At 38.5% G+C, this 22390-nt stretch overlaps 1 protein-coding gene across 3 annotated transcripts; it reads right to left on the reverse strand.

The window, feature by feature from the left end:
- Positions 1-572: 572 nt before the first annotated feature.
- On the reverse strand, positions 573-22056 carry LOC124139440 (scaffold attachment factor B2-like). Of its 3 annotated transcripts, none has more exons than XM_046506500.2 (20): positions 21899-22056; positions 19454-19556; positions 19071-19096; positions 17406-17546; positions 15327-15458; positions 14743-14794; positions 12842-13814; positions 11768-11805; positions 11519-11610; positions 10343-10492; positions 9454-9520; positions 9080-9292; positions 8233-8405; positions 7557-7720; positions 7287-7397; positions 2843-2971; positions 2492-2671; positions 2061-2209; positions 1827-1940; positions 573-1711 (listed from the first exon to the last, which is right to left on the reverse strand). In XM_046506500.2, exons 1-20 carry the CDS (start codon positions 22019-22021, stop codon positions 1389-1391), a joined length of 3453 nt encoding a protein of 1150 aa, XP_046362456.2. In that variant the 5' UTR covers positions 22022-22056; the 3' UTR covers positions 573-1388. The 3 variants fall into 3 exon arrangements, with proteins under 3 accessions (XP_046362456.2, XP_046362451.2, XP_048258643.1); XM_046506495.2 differs by having other exon boundaries at positions 2061-2224; XM_048402686.1 differs by lacking the exon at positions 15327-15458 and having other exon boundaries at positions 2061-2224.
- Positions 22057-22390: the final 334 nt, after the last annotated feature.

The raw sequence follows: 22390 nt of genomic DNA on the forward strand, positions 1-22390 counted from the left end.
AATGACAGGCAAACTAAGAGCCAAGTTGTATGAAACAATGATATGCAAATGAAAAGAAACATATTGTAACCATCCAATCCTACTGAAGACTCTTAAAAGAAGCCTGCAGTACTGGGGTCGCAAGTGAGCAACTTGAACAGACTTCAGTCATGTCAGCTTCTGTGAAGAAAGCACAGAGTGACACATCATGGAAGTTGTGAAGCACTCTGGGGAACCCACATGATCATGATCAACTGGAATCCGCGGACAGTGGTTCTTTGCTGAGGAATTAAACTGAACTGCAAATTGTGGCACCAAGGACCACCAATGCCACACAAGTGTTTTGATCTTGATACAGATGCCAATTTGAGTAATTCACCATGAAACATGCTTATCACCTTAGTGTTGTTCTACAAATGATTTATATCGATCATGAAAGCAAATAATAACTTGTGATTGGACCAGGGCACAGCACAATTCAAAGTCCATCTTCTTATTAATGACATTTCCCATGATCAAGTGCAGTGGAGCTATTTAGTTTGTACCATCAGTTCAAGTTGCCAGATGTGTTGCAAAAAAAAGAAACATGAAAATACGATGAGAGAATTTAATGGATGTCAATTGGAAATATGCTGTTCAAACAACATTCTAACAAGATCATAAAATATATCACCTAAAATGTAGAGACATGATAACAAGTATACAACAATTAATAAAATATGATTTTCCTTCACAATGGACAAAAATAATGGAAATCTGTTTATTGATACAGCTGGTGATGAATAATGGGTATATACAAATATGTTGACATAGTTGGACATGTAATTCACATTTGTACAAAAGCTGAAAAATATCTGATACAAAAAGACTAGACAATTGCTGCTTAATTACACTGAAAAACAAAATACTTTGTCCCACAGAATCATAGTGCCTGACAATAGTGTTTGTGAATATGTTTCTACAACACTGCAACACAAATCAGGACTGAGGAAATACAATGATTATACACACATTGTTTCTTCCAATTTACAAAATCCTGTGGTGATTACAAAATGCATGTGTATTAAATAGGTAGTGTGAGTTTTCAATGATACATGAATCAAGTCCAACATTGTTTAGCTGTTGTAAACACATTGCTTGAAATATCCTATAATGCAGAATATCATACATAAGCACATTCATCACACATCATGAACAAACAGCCACATATATTATGGTTGTCTGTTCAACTTATTTTTCCTGCAATTCATATCCATTCTTTTCACAATATCACCAAATGAGGAAACTGATAAAATTCCTGTTAGAGAATCTTAGCAGATCACATACTTGTCAGAAAATGCTATTTATCATACTGAACACATCTGTGTGCACACATCCTGACCAAACTACCCATTAAGACAACATTCCATCTAGAATCTGCGGACTGTTCCTTGCTGCAAATAGCGTGCCTCTGGTTGTCTGGTTATTCCACCCATCATCATAAGGTTTGTGTTTTGTGGGGCAGTAGCCATGTACAGTCCTGGTCCCCCAATGTTGTTCATCAGACTTCCCCCCAAGTTGAACTCTCCTCCTCGGTCACTGTGTGTACTCTGGACGCCCATCCACCGGTCACCACCACTGGCTCCTCCTCGAGCTCCAGAGTTGTCCGCAACACCATGGCCCCAGGACTGATCAATCTTGCTACGGTCTGTGGCATTTCCCCACGACTGACGCTGATTGGAATTAGCACCATCTGTAAATATAATTACTCATAAATATGACAAACATGTTCAAATAGTTGAGTGGGCTAATTATTGGTCTGTGTTTGATTGTAAATTGACAGTCAAATCTAACATGGCAAAACTCACTTGATATCATACTAGATCCAGAATTATAATTCTTGCCACGTCTGTCATCTTGCACCCCAGAGCCACTTTGTCCCTGCCAGGTGTCACGTCCACTTGCTACAACCATCCTTGTGTCTGTAACCACAAACACTCATATTAGACTAGAACAATGTTCTGGAATTGAAACAAGGCAGCCACATAAATATTGAAGTATATCTACCACCACCCCTCCAAATCCTTTATTTACATTCTTACCTCTATCTGATTTCCAGTCACTCCGAGAATCATGGCGTTGAGGTAATCTAGTGGTCCGTCTGTCATCATCTCTACCTTTGTTGAAATCTCGTCTGTTCTCATCCTGGCGATTGTGCGTCCGTGTGTCTCGTCTCTCATCTCTGGGGTTTCTAGTTTCAGAATATCTGAAGATAGGTAGATGCTCACAAATCCACATTAACCATAGCAGGTAGATTCACATAGATCTACATTTACCTTAAGTTAAGTGGCATAACTAAACATCTGTACTTGATCCCCTGATATTTCTTAATGGTTAGTTATGAAATATCTTGTAAACAATCATTTGAGCCAGGCAACTCAAATCATTGGGGTACGATGACACACAAAGTAACCACCCGACTGGAGTACTGTAGATCCCTACTTGGGCTATCCTTTAATAAACACAGAATTACCTCTGGGCTTCTCCAAAGCCGTCTCCATGTCGTTCTTCCCTCTCACGTCCATGTTGTGCTGGTAAATCCCTTCTATCATTTCGGTTAGAACCTCGAGTATCTGTATTACGACTATCTCGCCTCTCATACCGCTCCACCTTCCTGTCTGCATTGCCACTGCGGTCAAAACGATTCTCTCGTCTGAAAAGAGGAAACAATCTTGATTGTTGAGCACTGAATTCCACTCATCAGAAAAACACTTTCAAGTTGTAGTTTGCATACAAGGATGTTAAAATCATACATATGGTGACTTCATGTGAAAAGGACAACCAAGCTTTAACTAGTGAAAACTATAGACTGTTTGTTACACACCTAGAATCACCGTAATTATCAAATCTATCTGATGTGGACCGTTTAGGGGGACTGCTCCAGTAGTCGTCGTCATGCCGACCTCCACGACTGTCAAACGTTCTCTTTGCTGCTCTGCGTTGGTCATCTAATCTGTAAGTTGGAATCAACAAAATGTCTTTCATATTGGCAGCAGGGTGTTCAGTTAAATATCATGAATGATACATGAATGGCACATTAGAATTCCGTTTGTTCACATAGTAGTGAATATAAACAATAAAAAAAAGAGTCCTATAAAGCCTAATTTAGAGATAGACACCAGGGTCACTTATAATCATAAAAACTGATTAAGTGAGGATTTCCTACACACAAAAGGCCCCTTCTCTGTAAAAAAATCATTTATGGCAACTGTACTCATGATAAGTATCTCATAGATAAGCTAACATCTGTACATTAAAATTTAAAAATATGACTTAATCATTCAAATAACTCATAAACATCGTGAATGTCAACAGTCTTTTCAATTCCCGGTTACTTATCAACATTTCCTGGCTGCTGCACATGGCAAGCACGCCGCCTTCTGACGGAAATAAATGTCTTAGTTTTTTATATTTACACAACAGAGTTAACCTGGAACAATATTCATTGTATAATAATGAACATGATGAACTGTTGTGACTAATTGAAAATCCACCAATAGTTCCTTCAATACTTCAAACATTCCAGACAGAAAAAGATGTTATCATTTTTAAAGGTAAAAAATTATTTTTTTTTGCCAGCAACTTGTAACACCATTTACAACAGTTGCTATTTTATGTCTTACCACTTTGAATACCGTATTTTGACGTAATAATTAGAAATAGGGGGCTCTTATTAGAATATTATTTTGGTGAAAAAAACAGAGTTGAAAGATAAATTTCATGGTTTATGCTGACAGCCTGAAATGTTTATATATAAAAGAGATACATTTTTCTAGAATTTAATAGCCCATAATTAAGGGTGCATATAACACAAAAGTGTGTATTATACGCGAATAAATAAGTGTTGTGTACATTGATCAATCGGAAGGGGTGCTTATTGGTATTGTTCACTGGCCAATATATTAGCAAATATCGCTGTGGGCGCTTATTACGTCAAATTAATATTAGATATACCGTATTTTCTTGAGTATAGTGCGCACCCATATATAATGCGCACCCCCCTCTAGCGGGTTCAATATTTTGAAAAAAAAAGAAATTTGAATATTATGCGCAGAAAATGTTTACACCGTACCCTTTCAGCGAAGTCCGGCAAACTAACGGGTGCTGAGAAACTTTGTCAGTACAAATTCGAAATTTGAGATAAAAAATAACCAGACATGTTTATTTACCGTTTAAATAGTATTTATTGTTCTGCTATTGTTTTAAATTTAGGGATTAAGATTACCTTGCGTATTTTCTCGTAAACTAAGCTGGAAACAGCAATCAGCTGTACACACGTTTTCTTGGAATCGACCGGTGATTCGGTCAAGACACACCCAATGATATAACTTTATAAGATTTTTTAATGCAAGGATCGGCAACAATTGTATCTGAAACTATTTTATTTATCAGGAATAATATATTCCATTATTTTCTTAATTATATGCAACCTTTACTAAACATATCTAAAATAATAATAACCCTAAGCGAAGCAGCTGATCGCTATTCCCGGGTATTATTTTTTACATGGAACATGTCTGACCAGTCACCGCCAAGGCTCACGCGCACGTGATCACGTGATCGCGAGAATTTCATGTTGACATAGAATCGTCAAACAAAAACAAATATGACTTTTAACGAGTCAAAGTATGTCATTTATGATATATGTATCCATTCTCTGTCGACTAAAGTTTGTTTCAAGGCGTCAATAGCGGTATTCTGACCATGGTTGCTGTTAATAACGGTGAGTTGTGCGATCTTCCGATTGCTTCACACACGATTTCGCCGAAATTAATAAAAACAATATTATAAGGAATTTTGAATAAAATCAATGAAATAAGTTACAAACATAAGTCCAGATATACAAAGAACACTTTTTATAGCCAGACAGTGTAATTACATGATTATTTTGCGTACTTCAGTATGGATTTGTTGACATGGTATTTCCGGTGTTTCGTGCTCACGGTAATGTCTTTCCATGGGGGAAAAAAACATCCAAACTCATAATTCGTGTGTAATGCGCACCCCCTTCTACACAGCTGTGTTTTTTTTCGAAAAAAAGTGCGCACTATACTCAAGAAAATACGGTAACACAAACATTGTCGAACACCTAGAAATCCGGTAACATCAGATTGTTGTCGCCTGCATGCCAATGAAATGAACAGCTGATCGTGATAAGTGAGTGAGTGACTATGGTTTTACGCAGCTTTTAGCAATATTCCAGCAATATTACGGCGGGGGACACCAGAAATGGGCTTCACACATTGTACCCATGTCGGGAATCGAACCTGGGTCTTCGGCGTGACTAGCGAAAGCTTTAACCACTAGGCTACCCGACCGACCCCCTGATCGTGATAAGGTCTGCTAAACAAACTATAATTCTACTCACAAATAATTCTTCCTGAACCAAACAATGAACAGAAATTTATACAAAAATATAAATGTAATCAGTATTTTATATTAGTTGACAATGCTCATTATCCAATAATATGAGGGCTGGTCAGCCTAGTTCTAAACCTAACAAACAAAACCAACAATTGTGAAAGTGTTTTTAATTTTATGTTTCAACATAATCTCCCTGCATTTCAATACACTTCTCATATCGACAGTGAAGCTTTTCAATTCCAGTCAGGAAGAAGTTTTCTTAAGCCACCCTGAAAAACTCATTCATGGCAGCTTTGAGGTCTTTGTTTTCGTCATAGCGCTTTCTACAGTTTAGGAAAAAGGTGAAATCATTTGGTGCCAGGTCTGGTGAGTTTGGAGGGTGAGGAATCTCTTCAAACCCACGTTCTCGCACAGCAGCCTTTGCAAGTCAAGGTGTGAAGGATGAGGCATTGTCATTAAAAAATAGAACTCCAGCAGTCCGCATTTTTCTTTGACAGAATCTCTCAGGTGTTTAAGCAAATCAGCATAGTAGGCACCAGTAAGTGTCTTTTGACTTTTTTAGTAATCAACAAGGATCACGCCTTTTGCATCCCAGAATAAAGTGGCCATAACTTTCTTCACTAATCTTGAAGACTAGAATTTCTTTGATGCCAGCGAAGTGGACGTTTTGACTCGGGATTATAGTGGTAGACTCATATTTCATCACCCGTTACCAATCTTTTCTTTCTAATTTTTTAAAATTTGACGAAATCCTCCTGCATTAGCTCTTTTCTGGCAATGAGAGTTCTTTTTTTCCTTAGTCACGATATGGCTGAAATATTGCCAATGTGACGTAAAGCATAAACTCACTCTTTTTTCCTTAAGATCAGAATTTAGAAAATTTAGCACCCAACAAGCAGATATCTTATTCATCTGTAAATGTTCATGAATAATAGTTTCAATGGATCCATGGCTTAGACCTGTGTCTTCCTCAAGTTCAGCAATGGTGATATGTCTATCTGACAGTATAAGTTTTTCTATTTCCTTGACTGAATCTTCATCGATGGAAGTTGAGGGACGTCCAAACCTACAGGCATCAAGGCTTGTCCTCCCAGCCTTTAACATAGCTGCCCAATGTTTAACTGTGGAATAGCTAGGGCACTTATCCCTGTACACTTGTGACATGTGGTCATGAATTTCTTGAGGAGTACTTTTCTCTAAAGTCAAAATCTTGATGACTGTGCGGTACTTGTTCTTTTCCATTTCTGGCTCCATTTGGACGCCTATCATGTTCAACTGGCTGTCACTAATATACAAACGGCCCCAACAGACCAAATACACTTACAATGAACTACTCAAACAATGTACTACATGGACTAGTTCACTTTGTTATGGCCCATTGTTGGCCCAAAAGTTTTGACCAGCTCTCGTATACACTTATTGTTAAATATTCACACTGGAATAATTAAGTGTTCGAACATAGAATATATGAGGATTTGTCAGTGTGTCCTAGCAACATTATTTGCAACAAAATTTGAGTCACAAATAACGAAAATCAAATACGAAATATCTCTGATAATTAGCAAAATCTCATTGCTTTTGGACCAGGGGAGATTTTCTCTCATAGGTAATTTTTTTTCCAGGATAATCCAAGGATAAGCATGAAAAGTTGAATTCATGTAACATCATTAGTTTCTGAGAAAAATGTTGTCCCCAATGCTGACACTCTGCAATTAGTTGAAAAGCACGGAGGAAAGGAACTCATCTATAAAAAGTGGCGGTGGACAATAAACCTACTTCGGCAGTGGGGCTGCTTACAAATGAAGTGTTCCTATCCAACCTTTATCTTGACAAATCTTATCAAAAACTTGAGACTGTTGTATTTGTCTCCACACCAACACAATAGATGGCTAACTCCTCCTCACCTTCGCTGTTCCAGCCTGAGTTGCTCAAGTCTCTCCCTCTCCAGTCTTTCTCGTTCCAGGCGCAGTCTTTCTGTTTCAATACGTTCTCGCTCAAGCTTCTCTCGCTCTTGTCTGTTTAAACAGATCAACACAGTAGTGTCATACATATTCAAAGAATAAAGGTGTGTGTTGGTTAATAAATAGGGCAGTTTACTGTCTATGTGTAGACACTGATAGCAACAGTAAGAACTCAAATACCCTACTTCTATTCCATGCACTATTTATAAATACCTCAGTTTATCTTTTTCTCGTTCAAGTCGAATAGCTTCCTCTCGTTGACGTAAGTGAATCTGCTTCTGTCTTGTTCGTTGTCTCTCAATTTCAGACAGTCTCCTTCTCTCCTCATCACGTAGAGCACGCTCTTTTTGTCGGAGACGTTCTCGTTCTCTCTCAGCCTGGAACCGAAATCATGAAATGCATTATATATGTTGATGTCTTTAAATGAAATACAACATTCTTCTTAAAATTTAACAGCAAACGAAGCAAGTTAAAAAATGGTGGGAACAAACCACATGCTACAAACTTACAGTGTACTTGACAAACATGTGAAAAAGAACAAACATATGTATGTAAGAATACCCAAGAAAATAAACAAACCAATCTGTCATAAAACAAAAGTTTGATAGCCACAACAAAGACAGAGAATAACGTTCAAAAACAACAGTGACGTTTTGTAGGAACAGATTTTCTCTCAAGGAATGATATTTCTAGTCATGTTATGGAAGGAAAACAGAAGGGAATGCAATATATAATGAGGGGTTTAAGTAAAAATTACTTTCTTTTTAAAATTTATATGGCAAATGTATATAATGAGCTTTTCACCTGTCAAATGATTGTTTTCATGACCTACTTGCTGGGGACTAAACATATATTACAAAAGAGGAAAATTGCAGCAGAGGAGCTGTACCTTGATTTTCTCAAATGAAAGGATATCTTTTGGATCCTTGGACTGGGATCTGCCCAATTCAGATTTCTTCTCATCCTTTTCTGCACTTTCCTCTTTCTTCTGAGCTCCCTCTTCTGTCTTTGCAGTCTTCTCTTTTGGCTTCTCATCTTTCTTCTCTTCGGGTTTCTTTTTCTCTGATGAACAGATATTTGGGAGTATGAGAGTGAACGGTAAAACTATACAAGAATATGGCAGCAATATCCTGTTATGCCAAATGCATCATGGCCTTATAGCTGAACTAGGTACTACACTTTTTGGGGTATGACGACATCAAATTTGAATGTTGCACTTCATGTGTTGGCCGATCAAAGATCCATCTATACCAAACATATCCTTGTGGATGTCATACCCGCAGGATAGTTGCATCTTGTGATCAACATAATTAGAACCTATGACATCCTGCTAGGAATTATACAACTTAGACCATGACCTCTTCTTATGACTCTTCAGATCAACATCAACTGGTGACGAGTTGATGCAGTTTCCACATTGAGGGGCATCCTGGGCCCACTTGCACAAAGCGATCTTAGTGCTAAGATGATTGTAACTCCCATACTTTAACATAGGCTTATGGTAGTCTTGGCGCTAACATCGGTTTGTGCAAGTGGGCCCTGAAGTCCTTCAGGTTTTCTCCTATGGTATTCGAATCCCCATACTCCCTCCCTACATCATGACTTTTAACATAATGTTTATGACAGGGACCCTTTGACTTACCAGCTTAATTTCAAACACTGTCAACAACATAACAACACATTTGGTCTTCTATCCTAATGAAAACATTCAGATCAACATCTGATAAAGAACAAACCTGCTGATTTAGGCGATGTTGTTGGATGTCTTTTAGCATCTGTGGTTGATGATCGTTTATCATCATGCTTCTTCTCGGGGCGTCTTGCTTCTTTTCTATCGTGGTCGTTATGGTGTGGACGTCGACTGGACCGATTATCCCGGTTCTCAGGCTTCCTCTCATCTTTCTTCTCTACCTTCTTCTCCCCATCTTTCTTCTCCGTCTCCTTCTTGTCTGCAAACAAACATGCTCTGTGTTGAGAGTGGCTTTTGTTTGCTTCTATATTCACTTGATGTTGATTACTGTCTGAAGGACGAATACCCAAGTACATATCATCATACAAACACTGAATAGGAAAGTCCTAGGGAAGTTGACTTGGAAGTATTAACACTTACCCGCCGGTTTCTTTTCTTCAGTTTTTTTAACAACTGCCTTACTGGGTCCACCTGGTTCATTCTTTGCCTTGTAAAATAGAGGAGGTAATAATAAGACGTACTGCTCAACTCTCAAAAGGGATACTCAGATATTTCAGAATAAATATATTGTGAGAGATCTTATGTCATTTGATTGGCTAACCAAGCAATTATGTTAGCTTTTATTCTTCCATAGACCAAATTAAACGCCTCACTCAGCAATATTCCAGCTATATGACGGCGGTCTTTAAATAAGCGAGTCAGGAGCAGAAAATCCAGTGATTGACATCATGAGCATTGATTCACGCAATTGGAATACGATGACATGCATCAACCAAGTCAGCAAGCCTGACCACCCGATCCCGTCAGTCGCCTCTTACGATAAACATAGTGGCATTTTACGCCAAGCATGGGTTGCTGAAGACCTACCCCGGTTCTTCACGGGCATGTTACTGAACAATGTCACTGATTTCATATCGTCTACAGTTTTTTGGTGTTACTGACTAAATAAACAGTCTGAAGTTATTATTGCTGACTTATTTCTTTATAATTGTCTTGATATTGTATTCTTGGAGGAAAAACAAAACAAGCAAAAAACAAAACAAAAAACAACAGTGAGAACACATAATGTAAAGCTATAAAAATTAACATTGTGCACACCGGATTTTACGTTTATACCATGTATACCTACATACACACATACATGAAAAATATGTTGAAGTCACGTCTTAATTAGATATATCGTAAGTAATCAGTGGGGGTTCCGCATAGAGTATAAGAAGAATAGTATATCTTTCTCAAGAAATTGGAGTAGAGGTATTCTTAAAAGTAACATGAGAATTGTAAGTTTCATATACTGTGTACTCTATACCCTTTCCACAGAGATCATCTTCCCATGCAGTTCGGTCCGATGTAAGTGCTGAATGCACTTGGAGGCCTCTTCAGCTGATGACATTGTCACAAATCCATAGCATCGTGACCCTGGACTGCGAGCATTGGTCACAACCTTAGCTCCAATAACCTGCATGGTGAGAACAACATAGCCATTAATATGTTCCTATTTTGTCAATATGGACGAGTGAGAGAGTAAATACTGCACTATCTATGTTGGTAATTTTACAAGCAGAAAATATCATGAAAGGTTCTGTAGGTACCATATGTTCTTGACTTCGTGCACACTCAAATATAATGTGCCTCCCCTAGGGCATTCAGTATTTTTTTTAATACTATGCACAGAATTTTTTTTGTATCCCTTCAGCGAATTCAGGTAAATGAACAGGTGATAAACTAGGCTAATAAAAAATTAAAATTTGAGATAAAACATCACTAGACATAATGATTTACCATTAAGATTGTATTTCTTGTTCTGACAGGCATCGTTTTATATGCAGAGATTAAGATTACCATGTGCTGTCTCATAAACTTAGCCTGAAATCAATATGCTGTACACAGGTTTTCTCCCAGATGTTCCAGTGATTTGGTACCCAATACATACCCAATAATATCACTTTTTATTTAAAATATCAAGAGCACAGGGTCATTACTATCTCCCATTAGAATTCTGTTTGTTCATATGGTAGTGAAAATAAACTATAAAAACAAAGTGTCCTATAAATCCTTAAGAAGAGATAGGCACTTAGGCCTGCCTAACGTCATCAGAAAAAATGATTAAATGTTAAATTATTCACACAAAAGGCCAATTCTCTGGAAAAAGCAACTCAGTCTTGATAAGTATCTCGTAGATAAGCATCCAAACTTCCATATAGAACAATTTGACTCATCACCATCAAGACTCCTGCAGTCGCAAAACCATTATGTAATAGTCAAACTACAATGTTTTTGATATATGTATTCATTCTGTCAACTAAAGTTTGTTTCAAGGCACCGGTGAGTTTGTGTGATCTGTCGTAACTTCACACACAATTTCACCGAAATTAATGTCAACAATATTAAATGAAATTTTGAATAAAATGAATTAAATAGATTTCAAACATTTCCAGACATACAATCAACAATCATGACAATGATACTAAAAAAATATTCTCACCTTTCCATATTTGCTGAAAAGTGACTTGAGATCTGTGGCTCTAGTTGACGATGCCAGGCCACTTACCCACAGGTTGCGACTATGCTGGTTACCTAGGTAATGAAATTGAATTTCATAGTTACTAACTTTTCCATTTACAATTTCATCCTATCTTTAAACTCAAACAGTAAGTTATTCACTACACACTAGAAATGTTACCCTTCCTTATCAACAACAAACATGAACAAAGCATATGCATGTCACACTTACTCTTAATTGCTTTCTCCTTGCCTTCCTTGCCCTCAGAGCTACAATAGATAAAAGTGGGGAATCTATGTTGAAAATGATAACATGACAGAATAATTAGTGAAATGTATACAGAAGAATGAGCAAAGAAGTATGTACTTTGAAAGAAAACAGTGTAAAGACTGACAGGTCTTGAGAAATTATTCTTTTATCATGCTGAAGAGCTTCATCCTGGTTATATTCTTTCAAGAATAAATAACATGTTACAGTTTTACTGTCTAAGTAACAAGAACACGTTTCAAATGTCATGAAATGAAAGGACTGGATAACAACTCCCTGCCAGGTAAATATTCCAGTGTACACTTTTCTCTAAGCATAATGCTGACTATATTGGGTATACAATCAAAGCAAATCACCTTCAACCTCAAGTCAGACAGATTTTTCTGAGTTTAGCTTAAAACCAACAGATAAACTAATCATGACCCTTTACCGAAGTGAAATCAGTGATTGATCACTTATGTAAAATAGTAAATGAAGAGGAAGAATGTTTTTATCATTACAGGGAATGAAACAGAAAATCCCTTCACGGTGAGCACCAGACAATAACACTCAATGAAAGCAAAGGGAACCTTGTGCAGCCAGACATCATTCCTAGGGAAGGAAACCAAATCTGATGACAATAAAAGCTGGTTTTCTGCTGTCACTTCGACAAAGACTTGCTCATGCTTGCTTCAGATGACCGAGATGATTATCTCACTCTTCAATTTCTTCATTTTACAAAAACCTTTTCTCTTATAGATTAACAAATTAATGGCTCTGAATTTACTTCTCTTCAAAAGTATTTTTTTTAACTTGGGATGTTGCTGCTTTACATCCTGGATCGAGTGAAATGTGGAACACAGGAAACTTAGAAGCATCTAATGGAGGACAGCTAATGCCAAAGAATACTTAACTCATTGGTGTAAGCCAACTTCAACATAACTGAAGGAGCTCAATTCAATGACAATCTCTTTCATCTGGTCGTTATGGCTAGTGAAAGCTGAGCGATCTTGCAGACGTTAGCATGATCAAGAAGACATCAATACAAACCAAACCAACCTCTTGGCAGGTTTTGCATCTTCTTTTTTCTCTTCAGGTTTCTTCTCATCTTTTTTGTCAGCTAGCTTAGTTTTGTCCTCCGTCTTCACTTTGACAATCTCGCCTGCATCTCCCTTGGCCTCATCACTTGCTGTGGCATCAGCACCGGCAGCCTTCTCTCCTCCCTTTTCCTCCTTCAGATCTGCATCAATCTCATTCACTTGAGTGTCATCAACACGCACATCAAAAGAATCATCCGTTGGTTCAAACAGGCCGATTTCATCCTTCGATGAGTCCTTTGCTGTAACCGTCTTTGTTGCTGCTGCTGCTGCTGGTGTTGCTCCTGCAGGTTTTACTGTTGCAGTTGATGCTGCTTTTGCTGCGGCAGCTCTAGGTGTGGATGACCGGGTGGCAGTCCTGGTTGGGGCCTTTTGGGCAGGTGTCTTAGCGGGTGTTGTAGTTTTGTCTGCCGCTCCACTCTTAGGTGTGGCTGCTGGTTTTGCTGCAGGGGATTTTGCTGCAGGCGTCTTTGCGGGTGTTGTCTTAGCAGTTGCCACCTTGGGTGTAGTTTTTGCTGCCACTGCTTTTGGTGTAGTTTTTGGTGCAGGTGTTGCTTTAGCTGCTGGGGTAGTAGCCTTGGTCTTTGCTGGTGCAGTGGGTTTAGTAGGGGATGGGGCAGGAACAGGGGCAGGAACAGGAGCAGGAACAGGAGCAGGAACCGGGGTGACTTCAGGAACCGTTACAACCTCAGTCAGTTCTTCAACAGTCTCGTCTTCCTCTGGTTCAGCCTCAGCCTCTGGCCCGGTTTCATCTATAATCTCAGTCTCCATCTCAGGCTCAGCATCTTCTTCAGGCCCAGGTTCACCTTCAGCTTCTTCCATCTCAACTTCACCTTCTGCTGTCCCTTCACCATCCCCTATAAACTCCTCATCCAAGTCTACTATGGCATCATCCTCACCGACATCCATCGCCATTTCACCATCATCTTGAGGGGCTAGAGAAATTTTCAAGTTAAAACAAATATAGACCACATTACACAATGTCCATTTGATATCAAAAATCAAACTCACCTTGTTATACAGAACTTACATCAGTTTTGTACAAGGAAACTGACATAAGACAGAAAGAATTAAACTAACTACTGATGAGTGGCCTTGAAGAAGTCCATATGGAGTCAATAAAATGTTCCTTCACTCATAGCTTCCCTTCCAGCTGAATCAAGGGTCTTGAGATGGAAGAAGAATACTCTTATCAGTCCATGCCAACAACAGTTGGTCTCAGGAACATCAGTTGATTCACAGACACAATCTTCTTCCCTGTTGTCTTTTACAAACTGTCCTGGCAAGACTACCAACTTGATCTTCTTTAAAAAGTCTGTTTCTTCACATACGATATCTCCATGTTTGTTGTTTCTAAGTGTCAGATCCATATTAAACATCACAGTAGCAGGACGTCCCATAAGTCTTTCTCAGATCAAGTCTTTAATCTGTCCAAGTGATGTCTCAAATACTGTTCCTTCATACACAGTAATACCAATTGGTTACATGACAACCTAATGCCAAGGTATCCATCGGGTATGGTAGCTCCAGATTTCCCAAAGTCCAATGATAAAATAAAATACCAGAGCCGATGATGCAGTTTGATGATGCCTTGTTCCATCCACAGCTGATACTATTTAAGATGTTTAAATATATGTGCATCTGCAAGTTATCACTTCTCTCAATTTAAAGACTACACTATTATTAAAAAGATGTTAGAATAATTCTCTTTACGTACATAATCTCCTTTTTTTATAAAGAACTTGACAAGCATTTATCCTGCAATCTTCGGATAAAAAACAAATGTTGTTGGTTAGTTATAAGAAGACTATTTGTCATTCTACTCTTTGAACCTGTCCCTCCCACTGAATGGCAGAAGCTTACCTTCCCCCTCCACAGCCTCTGACACATCAACCTCATCCACTTCTCCAGTTCCCTGAAACAAGTACACAGTGTACATGGTGTATGTTAACAGGTGTTTACTTCATCCAACATGACTTGATACAGTGGAATAAACTGTCACATTTTACTGAGCTGAATTAACATAAGACTCCTAGCTCTGTTAAACATCAATCTTGACACGAAGAAACCAAGCAGGCCAATCTTCAGTACTTAAATATATCAATTCACTGCAATAAACACAGTTATGCTATCTCAGTAGTCACCCTGAGAGTAACCAAAAGTTTTCAAAATTTCATGTAGTTATGGTCAGAAAAAGAATAGAGATTCAAAATGTTAAACATTAGCAGGCTGGTAGGAACGCTATAGAATGTAAAAATTACACATTATAGTGTGAACAGTACATTCAACTGAACAACAAAAGGTCAGAAATGACAAACATTACAACAAATAAAAGTAAATGTTCAAGTAGTGTGTTGGGCCTTAACAGCTGATGTCACCATCATAATCTCATGTCAGTGATTACGAATTACAAGTTCAGAAAAAGGACATCTAAAATTCAAAATTACCTCCGGTTCCACCAATTCTTGACCAGAAGTATTTTCAATTTCACTTTCTGTTTGAACCTCATTCTCAATGACATTATCTACTGTCTTGAGCTCTAGTTCATGTTCAACATGTTCAACTTGTTCAATGTCAGTCTGCAAGACAACAGGCAACATGCAATAATGAAGCGATAGGTAAACCAGCAGATGGGACCTGATGAATATTCAGCTTCATCAGATCTATCAGTAAGCATATGACAATTAGAACTTCACAACACACATAGTCCTTGACATGCCAAATACAGTACAACTTGGATACAAAGTCAATCATGCTTCATGATCAGTGTCGACACAAGCTTTTTTGTATGCTCAACTAAACACTGGACCCTGACAATTGATGTTATCCAAAAAACTACAGGAACTATACTTTGGTGGTGTCAAAAATGTCCTTATCAAACTGCCAATACTTTCTGAATAAAACTATTTACATGTCATAACATGAGGGAATGGTTTTCAAATTGACTTTCAGCGAACACTTTAAGCTGGGTTCTTTCCACGATATCCGATTTTCCCCATACTTTTTTGGCCTCGCTCTGACAACACTTCTTAACAAAGCCAGATGTTAAAAACAAAATTTTAAGTACTTGACCTTCAATCTCAGCCAATCATTTACACTCAAGTTATCAAGTTAAAGCGAATCTGCAGCATCATTGAAAGTGTTTTCTTGAGGGACGACTGTATATAAGCTTCCCATAACATAGGCTAAGACTACAAGAAGATGCAGTATTCTACTCAACTTATGATTGTGAGTGAGTGAGTGAGTTGGGTTTTACGCCGCTTTTAACAGTATTCCAGTTATATCACGGCGTGTCAGCTTATTGTGGGAGGAAAGCCCGAAGTGATGCAGGTCTCAGATGAGAATCAGTTTTGTGTATCATGGAGAGATTAAATTATCTCTATCAAAAGTGGAGTAGCATATCAATCTATGTCAGAAGAACAGCAGCAGAACGACACGAAAATATATAAATCTGTGCAAAGCAATTCAGCAAAGAACATTTTACTAAATGCATATCTCCTATGCAACTAAAGCCAATAACTAATTACGGGTGCATTCATAAAACAATATCGGTGAATTGTAAGTTTTCCTATTGTCTAACCAGTATCTGTTGTTTAACCATAATTAGTTTCCCCAGGACTAGTAAACTGTAATGTCGAGTGAGTGAGTGAGTGTGAGTGAGTGAGTGAGTGAGTGAGTGAGTGAGTGAGTGAGTGAGTGAGTGAGTCTTAACAGTCACTGATCAACATACTAATGTTAGGCGTATAAGACACTTTAACATCTAAACAATGTACTCTAGGTCGTCTTCTACCCACACCAACATGCTTTTTCAAGTATTACAGGTCTCTTATGAATGCACCACTGACATCTCACACAACACATGCATGGTTAAAGAGTAACTCATCTTCCTGAGCCAAGGGAGTAAACTGATTGTAAAACTCAAGTTTCCACCCTTGCTGAACTAGGCAGGAATTTCGTTGCTTGATTGTAGCACCACCAGTGACTACTACAAGTTATGTCCCTCCTATTGACCAATCAGATTCCAGCTCTCATATCACTTGCATTTGCTTCAAACAAAATGGTGCCCAGTCAAGGCAATCTGATCAATAATAAAAATCTTTATTGTAATATGATTTAAATTTTTAACTCACAAAAAGTGAATGGGATTGGGTACAAGTTGTCCAACTTAGGACACCTCCTCCCAAGGGCCAATTATAATATATTGGGCCTTACCTAGCGAAGTGCATCAAGTCACCTGAGCACCTTAATTAAAAACATAAAAAGATTTGGAAAAGATCTGTCGATGCCCAATTGTGTACACATGCTCTGCAAATCCTGCAATCGAATGAAATCTGCACGGTAGGCGCCATGTTATTTATGAACTGGATGTCTATTTCGTTAAGCGATTTTGATTGGATTATGCATAAACTCGCTACTCCAGCCAAAATACTCCATAATTCTGGCCTATTTTGGGAAGGGTGGAAACTGGATTTTTATAGTCAGTGAACTCCCTTGCCTTGGGAAGATGAGAGTAACTGGACACTCACCTTTTCCTCTGCTTCAGCATCCTCATCGATAACATCATCCACAATGTCCTCACTTTCATCTGGTTCACCCTCAATGTCCTCTTCATACATTTCTTCTTCTTCTTCTTCTTCTTCTTCTTCTTCTCCCCCCTCCTCTTCCCCCTAGTGCCAGGGCAAAATTTGTTGCTCAAATATTGATTCAAAATATATGCATAAATATGGATGAAACAAAATTTTTAGTACTTTCAACAAAGCTTAAATGTTTTGGAGTAATCCAGCTTTTCATCAATCATTTCTGTATCTGTCACAGAGTGAGTGAATGTTGTTTCCTTCCACATGCTGCATCATAACATCTATAAATTATATAGTCTGAGCCAGTCAGACCAGTGGTTGGTAGCATGAACAACAATCCACACCTTACAAGGTATGATGAGACAAGATCAGCTTGGTCACACATCTTAACCACCGGATCCTGCTTTGACTTTTGAAGTATTGGGAAGTCATTTTTTTGGATGTCACAAAATATAGTATAGGTGCACCCTGTTTTAATTATATGGTGCTAAACAAGAGTCTTTGCCAAAAACAGCTGAGACTATCAGCCCTGAACATGGCTCATTTTCAATTAAATTGATTGTTATTAATAAGTATTATTACTAAGCTTACAAGACCAAACAGATTTTTACTTGACTCAGACTTTGGACAAATGGCTAACGTCGCAGACTGAAAACGCAATGTTTCAGTCAATAAAACAAGCTGGATGGAAGTTTCTTTTACTCACACAGCATTAACAGCCACTATTTTATGGTTGTTAAAATATTTTACTATTATCAGCCCTCTTGGTTATTTTTGTTCCTAAGGAGCCATTTGGCTTCTGCATGAAAAAAAAAGAGCCAAAATAGTTTTCTTATGAGCCAACACAACTGACATTATAAAATGAACACTTCAGGGCTCAGATAAGTGGTAATGATGACAATTGCTTTTTGTTAAGGCTTTTATAGTTTGAATATAGTTTTGTATCTGGACCAGTTTACTAGCTTAGATAGCATACACTGCAGCAGTTTCATGCATGTTTCTCACTTGAAATTGCAATTTACAAAAACATTGAATTCATTAAACAATAAGCGTGTTATTACATTGGGGTTGAAATATAACAATTCAAATTCTTTTAGCCACGTGACAGGGTGTTTGTGATATTGCAGTGTTCATGCCAGACATGTGCTATGGAATATGGACATAATGTCATTGTTCTCTCAAGTAGGTCTTGCCAATAACTTCCAGCTAAGCATGAGTTAATTCCACAGTAAAGATGACAATACTTAGCATGCTTAGACAGCCAAAACAGCAACCAAAATTAACAAAGGCCCCAATGTTACCAGTAAAATCAGTTGTGCGAACATTCAGTCACTTATAAGAGGGTTGCTATTAAATACATTGTTAACTCTTTACTGAAGACTACAGTGTTTGGTCTCAACATACAACATCAAGAATGTTTTATCTTGGTTTGCTGATTTGGACTAGGAATGGCAAGACAAAGGATTGCTAATAGATGTACAAGTTAGGTCAACTTAGTATTTTAGCAATCAAACTGAATGGACAAATGTAATTTTGCACCATAGGTCAAGAAAATATTGTTTCAGAGGAAATTTTATAATGCATGATGAAAGATGAAAACTTGATTATACTTGCCTCTCCCTTTGGTCTTCCTTTTAATCCTGCAATCATAAAAACAGAACATTGAAACCTCCTTTGGCTGCTCGATAGTGCTCATTTAACTTGAATAGCTTGCGTCTTTGTTATCAAACAACCCGCCGTGATATTGCTGGAAGATTGCTGAAAGCAGCGTAAAACCATACTCATCTTTATCTATTATCAAAAGAGAGCATGTTCAGAAAATTAATTTTCTTCCTAAAGAGACCAGACGTGATCATGTGACTGTCAATGAATGTTCTGACACTACATAGACTGCAGGAGCAGATCCACATATCTCCTCATGCTAACAATGACAATACAAATTCTAGCATCTACTGTATTAAGATCATAACCAAGATCTGGTCATTGATGTCACTTACTTGCACTTTTGGGACCTTTCACTTCTTCTATCGTCTTTTTGGGTGTAGCGTCAGATACAGCAAATGTGTATTCATTTGGGTCATGCCCCTCATCCTCTAATGCCTGAAATACAAAGCAAACAATTAAACATTCAGACACAAACTTTTAATATTCTTCATGTAAATAAACTCAACACCTGTCCTCTTACATCTTTGACTGCGGACCAAACGTTTATCTAATGCTCGACCATTAAGTATAGGGATGCAATGTTTGGGGACAAAGGATGTTTCGAGTATTATGCATAGCACAAATCTACATTGTATCACTGAAGGTGAACAAACAGGAAATAACAAACTTGATCAATAAAAATGTGAAAATTATATGCAGAGATTAAGATACTGCAGCAAAATAAAAATACCATAAAAGCTGAATTCCTGTGCAGAATAATGAAAATTAATGAGTTAAAAAACCCACATAATTCATTCTTTTAAATAAATATGAGGTGCCATGGCAACAATGTTTACCGGGTGCAGATTCATCCTCTACCAACTGCTCAACTACCGCACAAAAGCGCTACCGCTGTCTTGCTATACTGTTACCGTGGCTCATGCTCGAATGCACTTGCACTCGTCTCAGGGAGCTGACATGCCTTGGTGATCCAACAACCCTTTTCGATCCTTAGGGTTAGCCTGGTTTCTGGCTAGGGTTAGATATCAATTCTTCCCTTTTTACAGTGTTTCCAACACTTTTTAACATGTTTAGTTCCTCTATTGGTTACTCATTTTGATGGCTTCCTCAAAAAGAATGGAGAATGTGCGACGTCGGTAACATGAATGCACAATTCATTGTTTACTTAACTGTGCATGCATGTTCATGAGGTTGAGGTGAAATTGTGAAAAACGTCACGTCCAAAATTATTGCACTTACATAGCAATGTGTGTGTGTGTCCAGATGCCGATTTATAGTGCTAGGCTGCTATCTCACTGAGATACCATCTCGCAGTTCAACAAGAATACCCCTCGGACACAGTATACTGATTCCGAGCTGACCCATCCTTGTTTTAGACCCTTAATGCAGAGCGCCAGACAAGGTAACAATGGGTACCATCTTTCAACATCTTTGGTATGAAGTGGCCGGGGATTGAACCCCGGACCTTCCGCTCTCCGGTGTGCGTTCTTCCACTAGGCGTGTTAATGAGGTGCAAATGACCTTTTAAATGAGCACCAATTACTTGTGATGGCGCTCTTGGTTCAGCGTCGGCTAAAGCCGGTAAACCGGTGAAGCATGTTCAAGCCCCAATAGCGCCAATTGGATTGGAAAAAGTGTGCCCGGTAAAGTACACTACTCCCGGTGCCATTTTCAATAGACTTTCAGTTGTCATTTTCGCGAAACCGTTTACATTTTGCTGAAGTTGCATTTTAGCCAGCACCCAAATAGCCTACTGAGTCCAATGCTATTCTCTGGACATGGTACCATCCACTCAATTACCACGCTATAGAGCAACCGATGTCTCGCTATACCGTTACCATGGCTAATACTCCAGAGGCTCTCGCTTTATGATACAAGACCCCTTTTCGGTCTGAGGGAAACTGACATGCCTTTATGATCCAACACTCCTCTTTGGTCCTAGGGAAAGTGACACGCCTTTACAATCCAACACCCCTTTTCGATCCTTAGGCTTAGCCTGCTTAGGGTAAGGGTTAACCATAAATTCTCACCTTTTCAAAGCGTTAATCCTGGTAATTTGATAAGAGTAATCATGACAGCGATCGCATTGAACGTGATGCGAAACACATCATCATACACCAAGCGTTGCTCAATTGGTTCATCATGTTGATACAAACAATGGCGGTGTGGCTTCAAGAAAAGATGAATGGAAGGGCGAAGCTTGACGTCAAACGCATTCATTGTTTACTTAATTGTGCATGCACGTTAAGGGGGTGTCTGTCAAACGATTACGTGTGATAGCGCTCGTGGTCCAGTGGTTGAGCATCGGCTAATTAACGCATTAATTAGCAAAGCCGGTGAGTCGGCGAAGCGCATTCCAGGCCTCACAGCGCTAATTGGATATGAAAAAGTGCGACCGGTAATGTGCACTCCTCCCAAATCAGCTCCTGTGGTAAGTTTCATTCATCCAGTTAAAGACGAACCCCACAGGTTAACTTGACCGTTGAAATATATGGCAGTCACTGTAGTGTAGGTCAGGTTGACAAAGACAGATTGAGAACAGTATAAACATTAAGAAAACCATTTAGCGTTTCTATTATCTACGCTAAGGAAAATGTTAACAGCAGCACACAAACAATTTTATAAACAGAGAAAACATCTTGTCATGAAAGTAACGCGAGTATAACTATAGTTTCCGGGACCATGCGGATTATCGCTCGGTTTTGTGTGTGGTTGCGAGGTTCTCAATTCTTAACGGTCTACTTAGCCATACCAAAATCAATTATTCAATGTTTTACCTTTGCAAGCCTTTCGTGTAATACAGCCTTTACTCCAGCCTTATCTAGACCACGTATCTCCAATTCCTGACGTAAATCAACAACACGCAGCTCAGCGAGCTTCTTGTCTGCTTGCGCCGCCATTTTGTAAACCGAGTGATATTGATCATGCCCGGATGCAGCAGGTGCCCCGGATGAACAAGTATGGTTCATTTCTAAATACCAATTTTCAGCCGAGTCACACTCGCTTCTGATGAAGCACACTGTCACCAGTGAATATGGCTAAAAAAAAACATATATATATCGATGACTCTAGAGAACTTATTCCCCGTGTTCAGAGTTCTTTCCTATTTTGTTGAACAAAAGACCTTATTTTCTGTATGTAGCAGGATTGTTCCAACGCCGAAGAAGGTACAACGTGTGAAATATGTTTATTAATTGTTTATTATGTGACATACATAATGACACTTAATGAGAACATAGTTTAAGACACAACAGATAAAACCATCTGAC

Source organism: Haliotis rufescens, unplaced genomic scaffold (genome assembly GCF_023055435.1).
Source record: "Haliotis rufescens isolate VD_foot unplaced genomic scaffold, xgHalRufe1.0.p SCAF_28, whole genome shotgun sequence".
Classification (NCBI taxonomy): Eukaryota; Metazoa; Mollusca; class Gastropoda; order Lepetellida; family Haliotidae; genus Haliotis; species Haliotis rufescens.